This window comes from Littorina saxatilis, linkage group LG7, assembly GCF_037325665.1.
Source record: "Littorina saxatilis isolate snail1 linkage group LG7, US_GU_Lsax_2.0, whole genome shotgun sequence".
Lineage (NCBI taxonomy): Eukaryota > Metazoa > Mollusca > Gastropoda > Littorinimorpha > Littorinidae > Littorina > Littorina saxatilis.
Window position 1 is genome coordinate 39,211,917 of NC_090251.1, and position 15,307 is coordinate 39,227,223.

The window sequence follows — 15,307 nt, forward strand, 5'->3', positions numbered from 1 at the left end:
GTGGGGCAACCAGCACCTTCGCTGGACCGTCCGGAATCACTGGAGACACGTGTGGTTCAGCGACGAGTCCTACTTCCTGCTCCAGCGACATGATGGTCGGAGGAGGGTCTACCGGAGAGTAAACGAACGTTACGCGCCCAACTGTGTGGATGAGGCACCCGTTCATGGTGGTGGAGGCGTCATGGTGTGGGGGGCGATCAATACCGCTGGAAGGAGCACCCTGGTGCACGTCCAAGGGCGCATAACTGCCCAGCGATACGTGGAGGAAATTCTGCGCCCACACGCCCTTCCTCTTCTGGCTGACCAGGATGCCATATTCCAGCAGGACAACGCTCGCCCGCACACAGCACGACTCACCACCCAGTTCCTCACCGACCACCATGTCCAGGTGCTTCCCTGGCCATCCATGTCGCCAGACATGAACCCGATAGAACACCTCTGGGATGAATTGGACAGACGTGTGCGCAGGCGAGAAGAAGCGCCGGCAAATCACCGCGATCTATTGCAGGCACTTCAGGAGGAGTGGGACACCATCCCACAGCAAGATATCCGGCATCTGATCCAGTCCATGCCCAGAAGGTGCCGGGCAGTTGTTGCTGCTCAAGGCAGTCACACCCCCTACTGACTTGACAGCCTCGGCACCCAATCGTATTGATTGACTGATTGATTTGAAGATGCAAATGAACTGTGTGTGCATTCAACTGTGTCCATACCAAATTTCAAACAAATAATCTAAATATTGGATTTTCTGTTAATTTTTTCGAAAAATAAAACAAATTTGGCAAGTAGCAACTATGCGTTTCTTTTTTTGAACAGTATAGTATTTGGCCACTCACGCTTCATTAGACAGAGCATTCGTGAGCTGGTGATCTATTCTAACTGTGGACAGCAATCTTTTTCTAGATACCATCACTCAGTGCCATTCACAGGGTCCTTTGGATTTATGGTTCTGTTCTCATATAGCCAGAGAAGCATCTGCTTGCTTGATAACCTTTGTGATAAAGTCTTCTATTATGTTAACTGAAAAGATATCTGAGACAGAGTGAGAATGATGTTTGACCATTTCAAGAACAGCTTGTACGACTTCCGCTAGCACAACATCCCACTACGACGTCAACCACTAGTGTGACATTTGACCACTTACTGGCAGTGTCACAAAGCATGCGTGTATCTTCGGTGACAATTTTGACATGACAAGCAAGAAAGAGAGACAGAGACAGACCGAGAAAAAATCAGACAGATAGACACATACAGACAGACAGAGGGAGATACACATGCTCTCTCAAACACACAAACGCCACACTTTGTGACAGTCTGAGGTCGAATGTCATATTTGTGGTCGTCATGCTAGTAGGATGTCGCGCCCCTGCAATGTCGTGCAGGTGGATGTCGCGCTAGAGGGAACAAACCTTACTGATACAGTTAACACTCAGTGTAATTTCTCCAATCATACATCCCTCCCCTTTTCTAGACTGTTTGTTTACATAATGTATTTAGTAGGTTCAGTACACCTATGACTGCTACTACTACTAGACCTAGTGCTGCTGTTGACAATTCGTTTGCTGTTTCAGTGTCACAGCTCTAGGACAATGTAAAATTTCCATAATCCTAAGGAGCAAAATTCGTTTAACTTATCAGGGATGTCGTTAGGCGTCGGACATCGGACATTTATTGATGAAAATCCCCAAATGTCCGATTCACATTGCCGCATGTCGGTCAGATGTCCTATCGTTTTAGCCTGAGCGTGGTCATTGTCCGATATGTACTCCATTCCTTCGGACAGCGCGATATTCGTTAATTTTCATTTCAAGATACAAATCTTCTAAAAGACCGAACGCTCTCGTGTTCAGCTGACACTGAAGTTGCCCGTGCCGCATGCGGATCTTTTCTTTTGTCGGGAATTCACGAACCGTTTGCGGTATGCGCCGTTTGGGTATTTATAACCGTCTCGGTGCAGCGCACTGATCTAAAAATAGTGGAATATTTTTGGAATACATCAGTGCATGCTACAGGAGTACGGGAGACAACTCCAGCGGCTCTGAAGTTTGGTTTCTTTTTTTGTGGTTTCTTTGAAACAAAACAAATACAACATTATATGCACACTTTGTTGATTTATTTACTATATTATGTGTGTGTTCTACAGCGCGCGCGCGTGGGTGTGTGTGGGTGTGCGTGTGGGCGCATGACTTTGGAACAATTCCATGGAATGTTTTAAGCTGTTTGGCGCAAATTCATAATGTCCTATTAAACTTTCTGAAAGCGGTCAAATGTCCTATTGATGCTGAAGAACTCAGGACATTTGTCCTATAGGTATGAATTTGTAGCAACATCCCTGACTTATTCGCAATTTACTAATCAATGAGCTACTGAATCACACAATGTATCAAGTGTAAACACGAGTTTGCGAGGGAAGAATAACAAGCAAACAGTTGAAAAACACGAGTTAGTATGAGTCTATGACTCACTTAGGCACTATGACCTAAATTTCACGATAAAAGGTCACACTGCGGAATAAGTCCTCTTTTAAATGCGCGCACATTGCATCTACACAAGCGACTTTTCTTATCCATCTTGTTCATTAGCACCTGAACTGGAAAATCTAGTTTGTTTGAATGTCGTATGGGTGAGATCGTAGACTCAAGACTAGAGTGTCGACAAACTTTTTCTTTTCAATTCAAGCCCATGAGTCGTCTTGGTTCCCGATCACCCAAGTCAAAGATGGCATAGAGGTCGAACACAAACAGTACCCATCAACTTTCCCTGTAGATAGATCGTGACCTCACAGGGCTCCAGTTAGTAAACAGAACACAAATTATTCGCCGATATGATCATCAGATTTTTGAAATCCTTCCAGTTCTAAATTAGGATTGGTCAAGACAACTTCCGGTTTTGGCCGACATAAACATCGGCATCACGAAGCTGACAAACTTTTTCTTTAAAGAATAAATATGCCACATTTATCATCTAATACATATTTGATTCACTTTCATTTTGCTATCTTTTAGGAATAATCTGGAGGAGAAAATAAAAAGTCCAGAAAATGCTCTGAGAAGAAGTGCAACTTTTGTAAAAACTAAGCTTTGCTACAAACCCAACACAGCATTGTTAGGTAATCCGACATTTGTGTCAAGTTTACGGTAAAAATCCTTGTACAAATACATTGTATAAAGCATAAATTTTAATTTAAGTATTGATGGTTTGTTTTATTTTTAATGACGTCCTTACTTATTAATTATTGTAATTTGTATTTGTTAGCGAGTATACAAACAATTCCAAGATGGCTGCGCTCATTCAAAGCACACTTTCTGAAACATTTTAACTTCCAAACAGATACCTTCCTTGAACGAATCATTTTCCTCGGCGGAAATGAGGCAGGTTCAATTCAACGAGGCAAAAATCCTGTGTTCTGATCCCAACTCAGGATTTACTTTGATATCAGGAGACCAGCACATTGCATTGCCACCGAAGTTTCTCGGGAACATTGGGCAGGGAGTAAGGCAGCAGTTGGATGCTGACATTGGATTTTTTTCTGAACAGTAAGTTGATGTCACTATTAGTGGTGAATCAACCCAATGACTTCACATTCCCTTAAAAAGTAAATGAAATGAAAACCATGACTTAGCACGATACTATAGGCAGGTTTATTATTATTATTAAATATTAACTCTTTTGTAAGAATATATAGATATATATATGGGTCATTCTCAGAAATGGTGGTACAAAGTGTTACATACAAAGTAAAAAATAAAGTGTCAAGAAATACAAAATAATTGTTTTTACTATGAAGTCTATTGTTTGCTATACATAATAATGCAAAAATTAGACAAAAAGAGTAATTGGTTGCTGAATAAGAGACGTTTTAAAGTGTTGTATTTACGTGATGAATGTTGTAACATGGAAACCAAATTCCAACTTTAAACCACCTAAGCCTTCAATCCTTTGTGCATTTTTTATCAGTTCTGCAGTATTTGTGTGTTCTACCCAACACATTCTAGTTATGAAAGGTAAGGACTTCAACTAATATTGGTAAAAAAATGACATTTGGAACTGACTAAGGTGAATGTCGTAACACAGAAACGAAATGCTTGAACCACTTTCGGTTCCTGTGCGACAGACATGAATCTGCACTGTTTGGCCTTTCTTGCCGGCAAAACCCGTCTGACCCAAAATAACTACACAAAACACAATTCGTCAGAGTTTGCTGTATTTGTTGAAAGTTCCTGTTGCGTTCAGATTACCCATTTTAAGTACTTGTTGAATGTCGAACATCGACGATCAGAAGATACGAGAACTTCTTGGCTACTTTGTTGCCGCTAAACTTCGCGCGTTGAGAAACTGTTGCACTCGATATCTTTCCGACGCTACATTGTCGCCAACCGCGGTGTGTAAGTTTGTGACAAAGCTTTGCAGGCTCGACAATTTAGTAAAAACCATCTTCAGTCGTGACGTAGGTCAGGAAACGACGCCATGAGTTTCAGCAAATGATATGATTCTGGTGTTTTCTGTGAATATTTGGCTGTGATTCAAAGGACTATTTTCTTGTTCGAACTTCCTGCGCGCCAAAGAGCTAAAAATAGCCGTGATGTGGCAAAGTCATGGAGCACATTGCTGTCCGATGTTCGGGCGTCGAGTCTGGAAACGATGCGTTACGACATTCAAAATTTTTTGTTCGAAGCCCCTAACTTCAAATTCAGCGTGAGTTTTTGCAAAGATGTGTTGCTACGTCCAATACTGAAGTCCTGACTGTCGATTGCAGTAATTTGTTGGTGTTTGCATGTTTGCATTTAGCCATGAGACTGAACATATTGTTGATCACGAAAGTCGTGTAACGCTTCGGCGATCCGGAAACGGCCGAACTTCGCAATTGAAAAGCACACAAAAACAACACCAACGTATAGAAACCATTTTTATTGACATACAACAATGCTTTAATGTCTCAGGAATAGATTCAGATGAAAAAAGTCGTGGTAGAAATAATTTTAATTTACTTTTTCATGATTTCAAATGTGTCACCCCTCTCACTCTCACTGTACCACCATTTCTGAGAATGACCCATATATAGTGGGCAGCATCCCAACCTGCCCCATCCCAGTCTGTCTTGTCCCAGGCTGCTGCAGCCTGCTCTGTCTAGTCCCAGTCTGCCTAAGCCCAGTCGTACCATATGCATTTTAAATAAAATGTACGGAGGCCTTAAATTTAATTTGGGACTGTTTTAAATTTAACGTCAACAAAAGGTATTTCCAAGTAGTGTACATTTGCTTCTACGTTGGAAGTAAATCTGAATACTATTCTATTTTCGTGTTGAATCAAATGTGTGTACGAACAGACTGATGAAAGCTTGATGTGTCCTACAAAAATGAACTCAAACGTCTGTTGTCAATGTCAGTCTCTCTCTTTCTCCCCTCTGTCTCTCCCCTCTGTCTCCGGTCTCTCATCTCTTATCTCTTATCTCTCTCCCCAAGCCTCACTCTGTGGTACTGTCTTTCTGTCTCACACACACACAAAGTGAATCTGTGTAGGGTAAAGAGCCACCTGTGCACACACACTTGTATAGACATTGCGGCAGACTGGGATGACCTCAAGATACTGTTATTAAAAAGGCAAAGGCAAAATGTTTCGCCTTTTTATTGCGTAATCTGTTCACGCCTTTTTTATGGTGTAATCCGCCTAAACTTTCTATGGCTTCGCCATAATGGCGTTATTCTGCTCGATGATACCAAGGCTAAGCCACAAAATTTTTGTATTATCATTCTAATTTCTAGTTTCTACTCGGCTATACTACCTCTAGGTTGGCGTCATTAATTTCTGTCATTGTTATTCCTGTCAATCTTCATTCTGATTTTTCAGACATAAAGGAGATTGTCAGCTTTAATCTGTCTCTGAGAAAACCTTGTTCAGAAAAGATTAATACACACTCTCCATGCACAAACCAAGCACCAGGGAACCATTAGTTTCTGTTTTCAAGTTGATTGCCAACAACAATCGGTTGATACATTCCACTCTCTATCACAAATAACTTGCGACTTCTTCACTGGGGTCTTCAAAACACTTTCGGTTAAAACCATATTTGTTGTTGTTCTACCGAGAATAACCATGCAACCATCCCTCACTCTTGTTTCATGTTTAGAGAGCTCCAGCTCCCTCCTCTGCATCACATGTGTTCTAGCTGAGGTGCACGAAATGAAAGTGGGAGTCATCCAACCGGGTGTGAACAAACTGCGGGGTCTGATTTGTTGAAATCACATTCACAACAGATCTCAATTTCAGCCAATCCAACACCGCGGCTGGCTCCCACCTGCACCTCGGCCCAGGAGGCAAGGGCCAGAAATAAGTACTGCTACTATGCAGGGATCATTTTGACTGTTTTTTTTTTTTTACTCTTTCCATTCATTTTTGTGAGTACAGTAGTCCCTTCCATTTCCGGCCCTTTCGTGGGCGTGAACCTGCCCGGAGCGGCCAGCTTTCCCATGACTAATGAGTTTTCCTTCTATAATTGACTCTTAATGGCCGTTAACCTGTCTGACGCGGTCAACGGTCACTGATTTTTGCCTTAAGGTGCCCCTCTTACTCGACAGGAGCGGCCACTTAACGGCCACTTGTCACTTTCGCGGGCGAGCGCCTGTGGTGTGTGTGTGTGTTGTGTGCACAGCACGAGCAGACGACATGAATACTTACGCATGCGCAAACTGTAAATACAGACATGAGACAATGAATCGGCGGCTCGTGGATGATCGCTTTCTTTTCTTCATGAAAACTTGATCGTGTTTTGGGGGTTTTTTTGGAGGAGGAGGGGGCCTGTAATGAACGGCCACCTGATATTTACGGTCACCTTTGCAATGACTAATGGGTGACCGGATATGGCAGGTACTACAGTACATGTATTATTTTATCACATTTTCTTGAGTGGCCAATCACATTTTTAATTGACGATGTTCGGTAATAACTGTCAGGATTTTCAAGCGGTGTGGCAGAGTTAATGCCCGAGCGGAAGTGCGGCGTGATGTGTATGTTAATGTTATGCACTGTGCACTTTGTATGCCACCCTTTCTTTAGAAAATAGGCACATGAGAGCCACACTTTGCTGCCATGTTTTTCTAAACTCACTTGACCTCAAGCCTAACCCATGTGACCAAAACATGTTGTCAGCAAATACTTGAGGCCAGTGATTATTTCCGCAACAACAATAGGAAGCGAATCTAGGCTTCGATGTGCATATTTTCAAAAGGAAAGGGTGTCACGCACACAGCAAAACATGCACATCATATTTGTTTGTCACGATGGCAGGTAAAAGCCGTCAGCAGCGTGCCGCACTTCTCCTCAGTGCCTAGGGCAGTAACTCTGCCACAACTCATGAAAATTCAGTTATTTCTCGAAAACGTATATATTTTGTGATTATGAAGGTTGCCCCTTTTCTGTTCTCAACAGATTTGGTGGAGCACTCATCGCCTACAGCAACATCAAGCTGCTAAGAGACAACGGTCGGGTCATCGATGATGCCCCTTTCATCCACTTCAAAATACAGGCAGACTTTGTGCTCTTCAGGCCATCAGTGGGATCCTGCTTGAGAGGGGTTGTGAACAAAGTGGGCAAAGACCACATAGGCTTGCTGGTGCATGACCATTTCAACGTCTCAGTACCCCTTCTTCAGAACGGACATCGTGAAGAGGTTACAGTTGTGAAAGGAGACTCGTGCACTTTCACCGTGTCACATTTGTACATGCACAGAAACCTCTTGTCAATGCGAGGGAAACATGTGCAAAGATGAAGACCTGTGTGTGAGTGTTAATGTGTAAATTTCTCTTGTCCCTATGAGAATGAGATGTGAGCAGATAAACATGTATGTGTTAGTGTTTTGGAGTACATTCATCTTTTTCAGTAAATCATGTGCAGGGCTGGACGTGTGTTAGTGTTTATGTGTACATTTCACTTGAAGTACTCTGAAAAGCAAATGATAATATATTCTTATCACGTCAGCGCACACACATACACACACACACACACAATCACACACAGATGCAGACAGAGACGGGCAGACAGACAGAGATCATATTCAGGGCCTAGCATTGTAAGCCGTTCGGCTTACTTTACGCCGAAATAACATCTCCAGTACGCGGAACTCGATTTGGTGTACGCCGAAATGCAAAAACCTGTTATTCCCAAACGGTAAACCCAAACAGTCCCAGCTTTCGTTTTGTGCGCTGTTCGGTTCAATTCTCAATCGGTTTGACAGTTTGCTTGAGCACGCACTTCCTCTGGCATCGCGCGAGCATGCTTTGTGCCGGTGTTTTGCTTGTTGGTGAAGGCATGATTTAGTTGCTCAATCTTCTTTGGGGGGGGGGGGGGGGGGGGGGGGTGTCATTTTCTTTTTTCAGAGTGTTTTTTTTATTTCACCACTATTTATATTTATATTTCTTCTTTTTTTCCCCCCACCAAGGGCCAGACCCCCGCCTTTGTAAGCTGATTTCACTTTTTCCAATGCTAGGCCCTGCATATTATATATGACTCATTCTCAAAAGGTGCCCAACTGGCACCATAAAATTAAATGTTGAGGTACCCCTGATGCAAGTACATTTTTGTGTAGCTTGAATACCCAGCATAACTACTTGACTATTAAAAAGATAACTATCTGTCCAAGGACCAACAATATGATGGTTCAAAGTGAAAGTGTTTCATGTGACGCGTGACACCAATGTTTCTCTGATTTCATAGTTTAAGAAAGGCACATTGGTTATTATTTGCCCTTAAACAAAGCCTGTACTTGACATAAAGTGAAATACTGATTTACATGCCAATCTGAACATGTACAGCAACTATTTTACTCAATCAACGTGTTATTATAAATGGCATTTATCCACACTTGAACATTCTCACACAAACCATTCACCCAACTACAGGACAAAACCACTTCAACTCAATACTAACATGAGGAAATATCTTTCTTTTTTATTCCCCCTCAATTTGATTGAAGGCTTCCTTAATACTAGAATTGTACAAAAGTATGTTACGCGTGACATAAAGCGCTGTGACAACAAAAATGTTGTGTCGCACATCACGCGAAACAGATTTTTACAGCAAAATGAAGCAAATCACATCAGAATAAGATTAAGAGGAAAGCTCCCAAGAAAGTTGATATTTACATTTATATTTACAGATAAAAACATTAAAAGAAAACTACAAGCACTCGAAGGTGAAAGACTAGATCAAAGATCAGTTTCGCGAGATAACAAAGGATGTAACAGCACAAAATATATATTGTACTACGTTGCAAGCCCATGGAGCAATTTTTTGATTTGTGATTTTGTGAACAAGAAACAATTAACAAGTGGCTCTATCCCATCTCCCCCCTTTCCCCGTCGTGATATAACCTTGAACGGTTGAAAATGACGTTAAACACCAAATAAAGAAAAATATGTGTCTTTTCCAGTCGGTTTGAGTATCTGTGCGTGTGTCCATATTGGGGGAGTGAGAGTGGAAGGGAGGGAATGAAATACTGTGTGTGTGTGTGTGTGTGTGTGTGTGTGTGTGTGTGATAGAGAGAATGAGAGAGAGAGAGCGCCACGCATTAAGCATCTATAATTGGTGATTTATCATTACCAACACAATACTGCACGGGTGTTTTGGCCAAAAGAAGGGCTTCTGTGGGAGGATGATGTTTATGTGTGTGTGTGTGAGAGAGAGAGACAGAGAGAGAGAGTTCAGTTGATCGCTCATGTAGCAGCGCAAAACACTGACACACACTGGGCCATCGGCTCCATTCGATCAGTGAATCTAGACGGGTGCAGTAGCCTATAGTGGATAAGACATTGGCCTCTTGATCGGAAGTTCAAATCCCGGTCGCTACCGCCTGGTGGGTTAATTTGGAGTGGAATTTTTTCCGATGTCCCAGGTTAACTCATGTGCAGACGGAAAAGATTCTTTAATCCATGTCAGAGTTCGGTTGGTTATGGAAACACGAAAATACCCAGCATGCTCCCTCTGAAAGTGGCGTATGGCTGCCTGAATGGCGGGGTAAAAACGGTCATACACGTAATAAACCTACTTGTGTAAAAACACGAGTGAACGTGGGAGTTTTAGCCCATGAACGAAGAAGAATTAGAAGATCAGTGAATCTGATTCATCTCTCTCTCTCTCTCTCTCTCTCTCTCTCTCTCTCTCTCTCTCTCTCTCTCTCTCTCTCTCTCTCTCTCTCTCTCTCTCTCTCTCTCTCTCTCTCTCTCTCTCTCTGTGTGTGTATGTGCGCAGTCTTTGCTTTCGTTTACAATTATTCTCTGTATATGTTCCAAGGACAGGTTGGAAGATTAGGCTAAGTCTAAAACCTTTATCCTTATGTAATAAAGTTCTGAGTTCTCTCTCTCTCTCTCTCTCTCTCTCTCTCTCTCTCTCTCTCTCTCTCTCTCTCTCTCTCTCTCTCTCTCTCTCTCTCTCTCTCTCTCTCTCTTTTTATTTGTATAAAATATGAAATATTTTAAAAGAAAAGGGTTGAAGTTATCACTTGTTCGCCATGTCTTGTTATCAGAATGTGTATTGATTATCAGTTTTAGAACGTGCCCATAAGTAGTCTGCTTGTTAACGTTCTTAATGTTGTTACTGTTTAAAACGTGTATACAAGAAAATAAATAAAAACACGCTCAAACCAATCTGATGAACTTTGTCCGAAGTGATACTCACTGCCCATTCACAGGCTGCAAGACTGGTGGTTAAAACATGAGTTTCAATTCCCTCGTGGACTGCGCGCACAAAATACGCCGTTCATGGCACCGTCTGAACCGGAGATGCGGAAACCTAGCTGGCCAGCATATATAAACAAACTAGTGGTACCCGTGCTACGCACTTTGTGTGCTGCGCATGCGATGTCATTTTGTTGGTTATGTGCTTGTGAAAATGTTGTTTGCACCCCTCCCCCCCCCCCCCCCCCCCCCCCCCGCACATTATCCCGCATATAATGAATTATATTCTCTTGGTGAAAAATAAAATGTTAACCCTTACACCGGTGCAATTCTGTAACACATGTTACATAGCCACTGGTGAATTAACAGAGAGAAAAATAACAAAAAACAGTCATATAGGTTTTCGCATCAATGGGAGGTAATCGGAACTGACCAAAAAGACTGCGCGACCGCACGCGACTATACAAACAAACAAAATAAAATACAGCAGGTATGGCGTTTGCATGAATCCATGATTACGTCTACATGAACAACAGTGATAAAAGTGCGCATCTCTTCCCAGCCGTGCAGCGCTTTGAAAGTTGGAAGCATTAAAATTTAAACGGGTAAAAAGCCATCGTGAAGATACGAAAAAAAGTATGACGTGTAAAATACTTAATGATTCAAACGCATAGTATAACATATGTAACTGACAACAGAAAATATATACATGGTTCACACACACAATCGAGTGCACACATCCATGCTTATTTAAAGTCATGTACACACACACACACATACATACATGGCATCAAGCAACACACAATTAAATGACACATATGGAATATGGAAAACGTATAATGGACATGAACATGGCAAGTAATTTACACCGTTACCTACTATAAAATTGATGATATATATATACCACTCACTTGCTATTCGCCTAAAAGCTTGCAGTGTGCTGTGACACATATAAGAAACCAGAAGAAAAAAGGACTTTACTTTGGCGAAAAGAGCATATGCTGCTTATTTTTGTACATAACTGCTATAACTGTATTTTTTCCGAACACTTACATGTAAAAAACATAGAGATATATCTTACCATTTCACTAAGACAGCCAAAATAACGGTCAAATTAAGGGGAGATCATGATGACGTACATGTCTATGGTTGCACCGGGGGAAAATATTTAGTCGCTGGAACCTATAAGGTTATACGGCGACTTATCAGGTGATAATGTTTCGAACTTATCTTTTAAAAATTAAGTAAACAAATCTATGGAATATTTTGGAGTTCCATTAACAGATAAACAGATCTATCTATCTTCTTATATAGGTTTTCGCATCAATGGGAGGTAATCGGAACTGACCAAAAAGACTGCGCGACCGCACGCGACTATACAAACAAACAAAATAAAATACAGCAGGTATGACGTTTGCATGAATCCATGATTACGTCTACATGAACAACAGTGATAAAAGTGCGCATCTCTTCCCAGCCGTGCAGCGCTTTGAAAGTTGGAAGCATTAAAATTTAAACGGGTAAAAAGCCATCGTGAAGATACGAAAAAAAGTATGACGTCTAAAATACTTAATGATTCAAACGCATAGTATAACATATCTAATTGACAACATTGACAACAGAAAATATATACATGGTTCACACACACAATCGAGTGCACACATCCATCCATGCTTATTTAAAGTCATGTACACACACACACACATACATACATGGCATCAAGCAACACACAATTAAATGACACATATGGAATATGGAAAACGTATAATGGACATGAACATGGCAAGTAATTTACACCGTTACCTACTATAAAATTGATGATATATATATACCACTCACTTGCTATTCGCCTAAAAGCTTGCGGTGTGCTGTGACACATATAAGAAACCAGAAGAAAAAAGGACTTTACTTTGGCGAAAAGAGCATATGCTGCTTATTTTAGTACATAACTGCTATAACTGTATTTTTTCCGAACACTTACATGTAAAAAACATAGAGATATATCTTACCATTTCACTAAGACAGCCAAAATAACGGTCAAATTAAGGGGAGATCATGATGACGTACATGTCTATGGTTGCACCGGGGGAAAATATTTAGTCGCTGGAACCTATAAGGTATAACACATGTTACATAGCCACTGGTGAATTAACAGAGAGAAAAATAACAAAAAACAGTCATATAGGTTTTCGCATCAATGGGAGGTAATCGGAACTGACCAAAAAGACTGCGCGACCGCACGCGACTATACAAACAAACAAAATAAAATACAGCAGGTATGACGTTTGCATGAATCCATGATTACGTCTACATGAACAACAGTGATAAAAGTGCGCATCTCTTCCCAGCCGTGCAGCGCTTTGAAAGTTGGAAGCATTAAAATTTAAACGGGTAAAAAGCCATCGTGAAGATACGAAAAAAAGTATGACGTCTAAAATACTTAATGATTCAAACGCATAGTATAACATATCTAATTGACAACATTGACAACAGAAAATATATACATGGTTCACACACACAATCGAGTGCACACATCCATCCATGCTTATATAAAGTCATGTACACACACACACACATACATACATGGCATCAAGCAACACACAATTAAATGACACATGACACATATGGAATATTGAAAACGTATAACGGACATGAACATGGTAAGTATTTTACACCGTTACCTACTATAAAATTGATGATATATATATACCACTCACTTGCTATTCGCCTAAAAGCTTGCGGTGTGCTGTGACACATATAAGAAACCAGAAGAAAAAAGGACTTTACTTTGGCGAAAAGAGCATATGCTGCTTATTTTTGTACATAGCTGCTATAACTGTATTTTTTCCGAACACTTACATGTAAAAAACATAGAGATATATCTTACCATTTCACTAAGACAGCCAAAATAACGGTCAAATTAAGGGGAGATCATGATGACGTACATGTCTATGGTTGAACCGGGGGAAAATATTTAGTCGCTGGAACCTATAAGGTTATACGGCGACTTATCAGGTGATAATGTTTCGAACTGTTTAGTAAACAAATCTATGGAATATTTTGGAGTTCCATTAACAGATAAACAGATCTATCTATCTTCTTATTATTTTAGGTTCGTCTGGGGTAGAGAAATAAAACACACAGCTAGGTTCGTCTGAGGTGCGGTCGCGTGTTTAGTCGAACCGAAAGTTGAAGAAGAACCAATCACAGATCTCTTTCGCCGCGATGTCAAAGTTCAGGTCAAAGTTCACTGTTGTCTGCTGAAATTTGCGAGACAAACCTCTTCAAACTTTGTTCGTGGACAAAATTGGAAGTCGGGACCTAGCGGAATCGATTTCCTGGGTCACGTTGGCATAGCAACCGAAGGAGAAGGCACAAATCCGCGCGGTTTGGTCACAGGAATCGAAAAACCACCGAAAATCCTACCAGTATTATATAGTAGATTGAACTTGATAGAAGCGGTTGAGAACGGCAGATGTTCAGCACATTATTAATGGCAGATTGTTGAGTCGAAAGTGTTTTGACATGATGGTGACGATGACGATGATGGTCACAGTGATGATGATGATGATGATGATGATGATGATGATGATGATGATGATGATGATGACAGAGACATAGATCTCTGTATGTCTCTGATGATGATGATGATGATGATGATGAAGATGCTGTTTTTGATGTTGTTGATGATGGCAGAAGTAGTAGTAGTCGTAGTGTTGTTGGTAGTACATGATTGTATCAGCGTTGGTGGTAGTAGTGTTCCTATATACCGGACACCCAGAAACGGAGACGTTTAACATATTGTGGAAGCCAGTATCAGTCAAAAGTATCAGTCGATCCTTCCCGTGAAAACATTTCAGCTCACCATTTCAGACCTTGCTAGGCTTTTACATGGGATAAGACCAGCCCTCCACTTGGTCACATACCCAACATGAACACCTTGACTGCTTGCTGTGGTGAATTGGAGTTTTGTGACGTATTCATTTCTTAAAAAGCCATATGCTGCTTTTACGATAACTACTTCTTCTTCTTCTTCTTCTTCTTCTTCTTCTTCTTCTTCTTCTTCTTCTTCTTCTTCTTCTTCTTCTTCTCAAGTTCTTCTTCTTCTTCTTCTTCTTCGTTCATGGGCTGAAACTCCCACGTTCATTCTTGACTGTGCACGAGTGGGTTTTTTACGTGTATGACCGTTTTTACCCCGCCATTTATGCAGCCATACGCCGCTTTCGGGGGATTTTACTATAACGATTTACAATAAAAAAACTCACTGCGTACAGAGAGCACCTAAGCTGTCCATTTTTGGTATGTGACCTTGTGAAGGGATGCTGTTGTCCAATGTCCAAATTAAAGGCCTCGGGAGATCTACGGTGTTTACGGGAAGGAAAGGGTCTTTACTGAACCGAATGCGAAAAGCTGGATGTAAATCATGGTAAATATACAGGGCTGGACCAAATGAGTTGTAAGGGGGGGGGGGGGTTCCTCCTTTTTGGGGGGGGCAAATCAGCGAAGTGGCGAGCTTTGCAGGCGCGCGCCGGCAAACTAGGGGGGTCCGGGGGCATGCTCCCCCGGAACATTTTTGAAAAACGGTTAAAATCTGTGCAATCTGGTGCATTCTGGGCCTTGTTTTGAGGGTTAAGAGCAGC

The 15,307-nt window shown here is 41.4% G+C and overlaps 2 protein-coding genes across 3 annotated transcripts in view; one reads left to right on the forward strand and one right to left on the reverse strand.

The window, feature by feature from the left end:
* LOC138971427 (cytoskeleton-associated protein 5-like) overlaps window positions 1-2,885 on the reverse strand; it is a 118,526-nt gene extending 115,641 nt beyond the window's left edge. For both annotated transcript variants that reach the window (XM_070344155.1, XM_070344154.1), the window contains exon 1: window positions 2,748-2,885. The gene's annotated coding sequence lies outside the window, so the exon portion shown is untranslated. The remainder of the gene's footprint in view (window positions 1-2,747) is intronic.
* A 4,091-nt stretch (window positions 2,886-6,976) lies between these two features.
* On the forward strand, window positions 6,977-7,765 carry LOC138970196 (DNA-directed RNA polymerase I subunit RPA43-like). The gene is made up of 2 exons (XM_070342691.1): window positions 6,977-6,990; window positions 7,426-7,765. Exons 1-2 carry the CDS (start codon window positions 6,977-6,979, stop codon window positions 7,763-7,765), a joined length of 354 nt encoding a protein of 117 aa, XP_070198792.1.
* The last annotated feature ends 7,542 nt before the right edge of the window (window positions 7,766-15,307 follow it).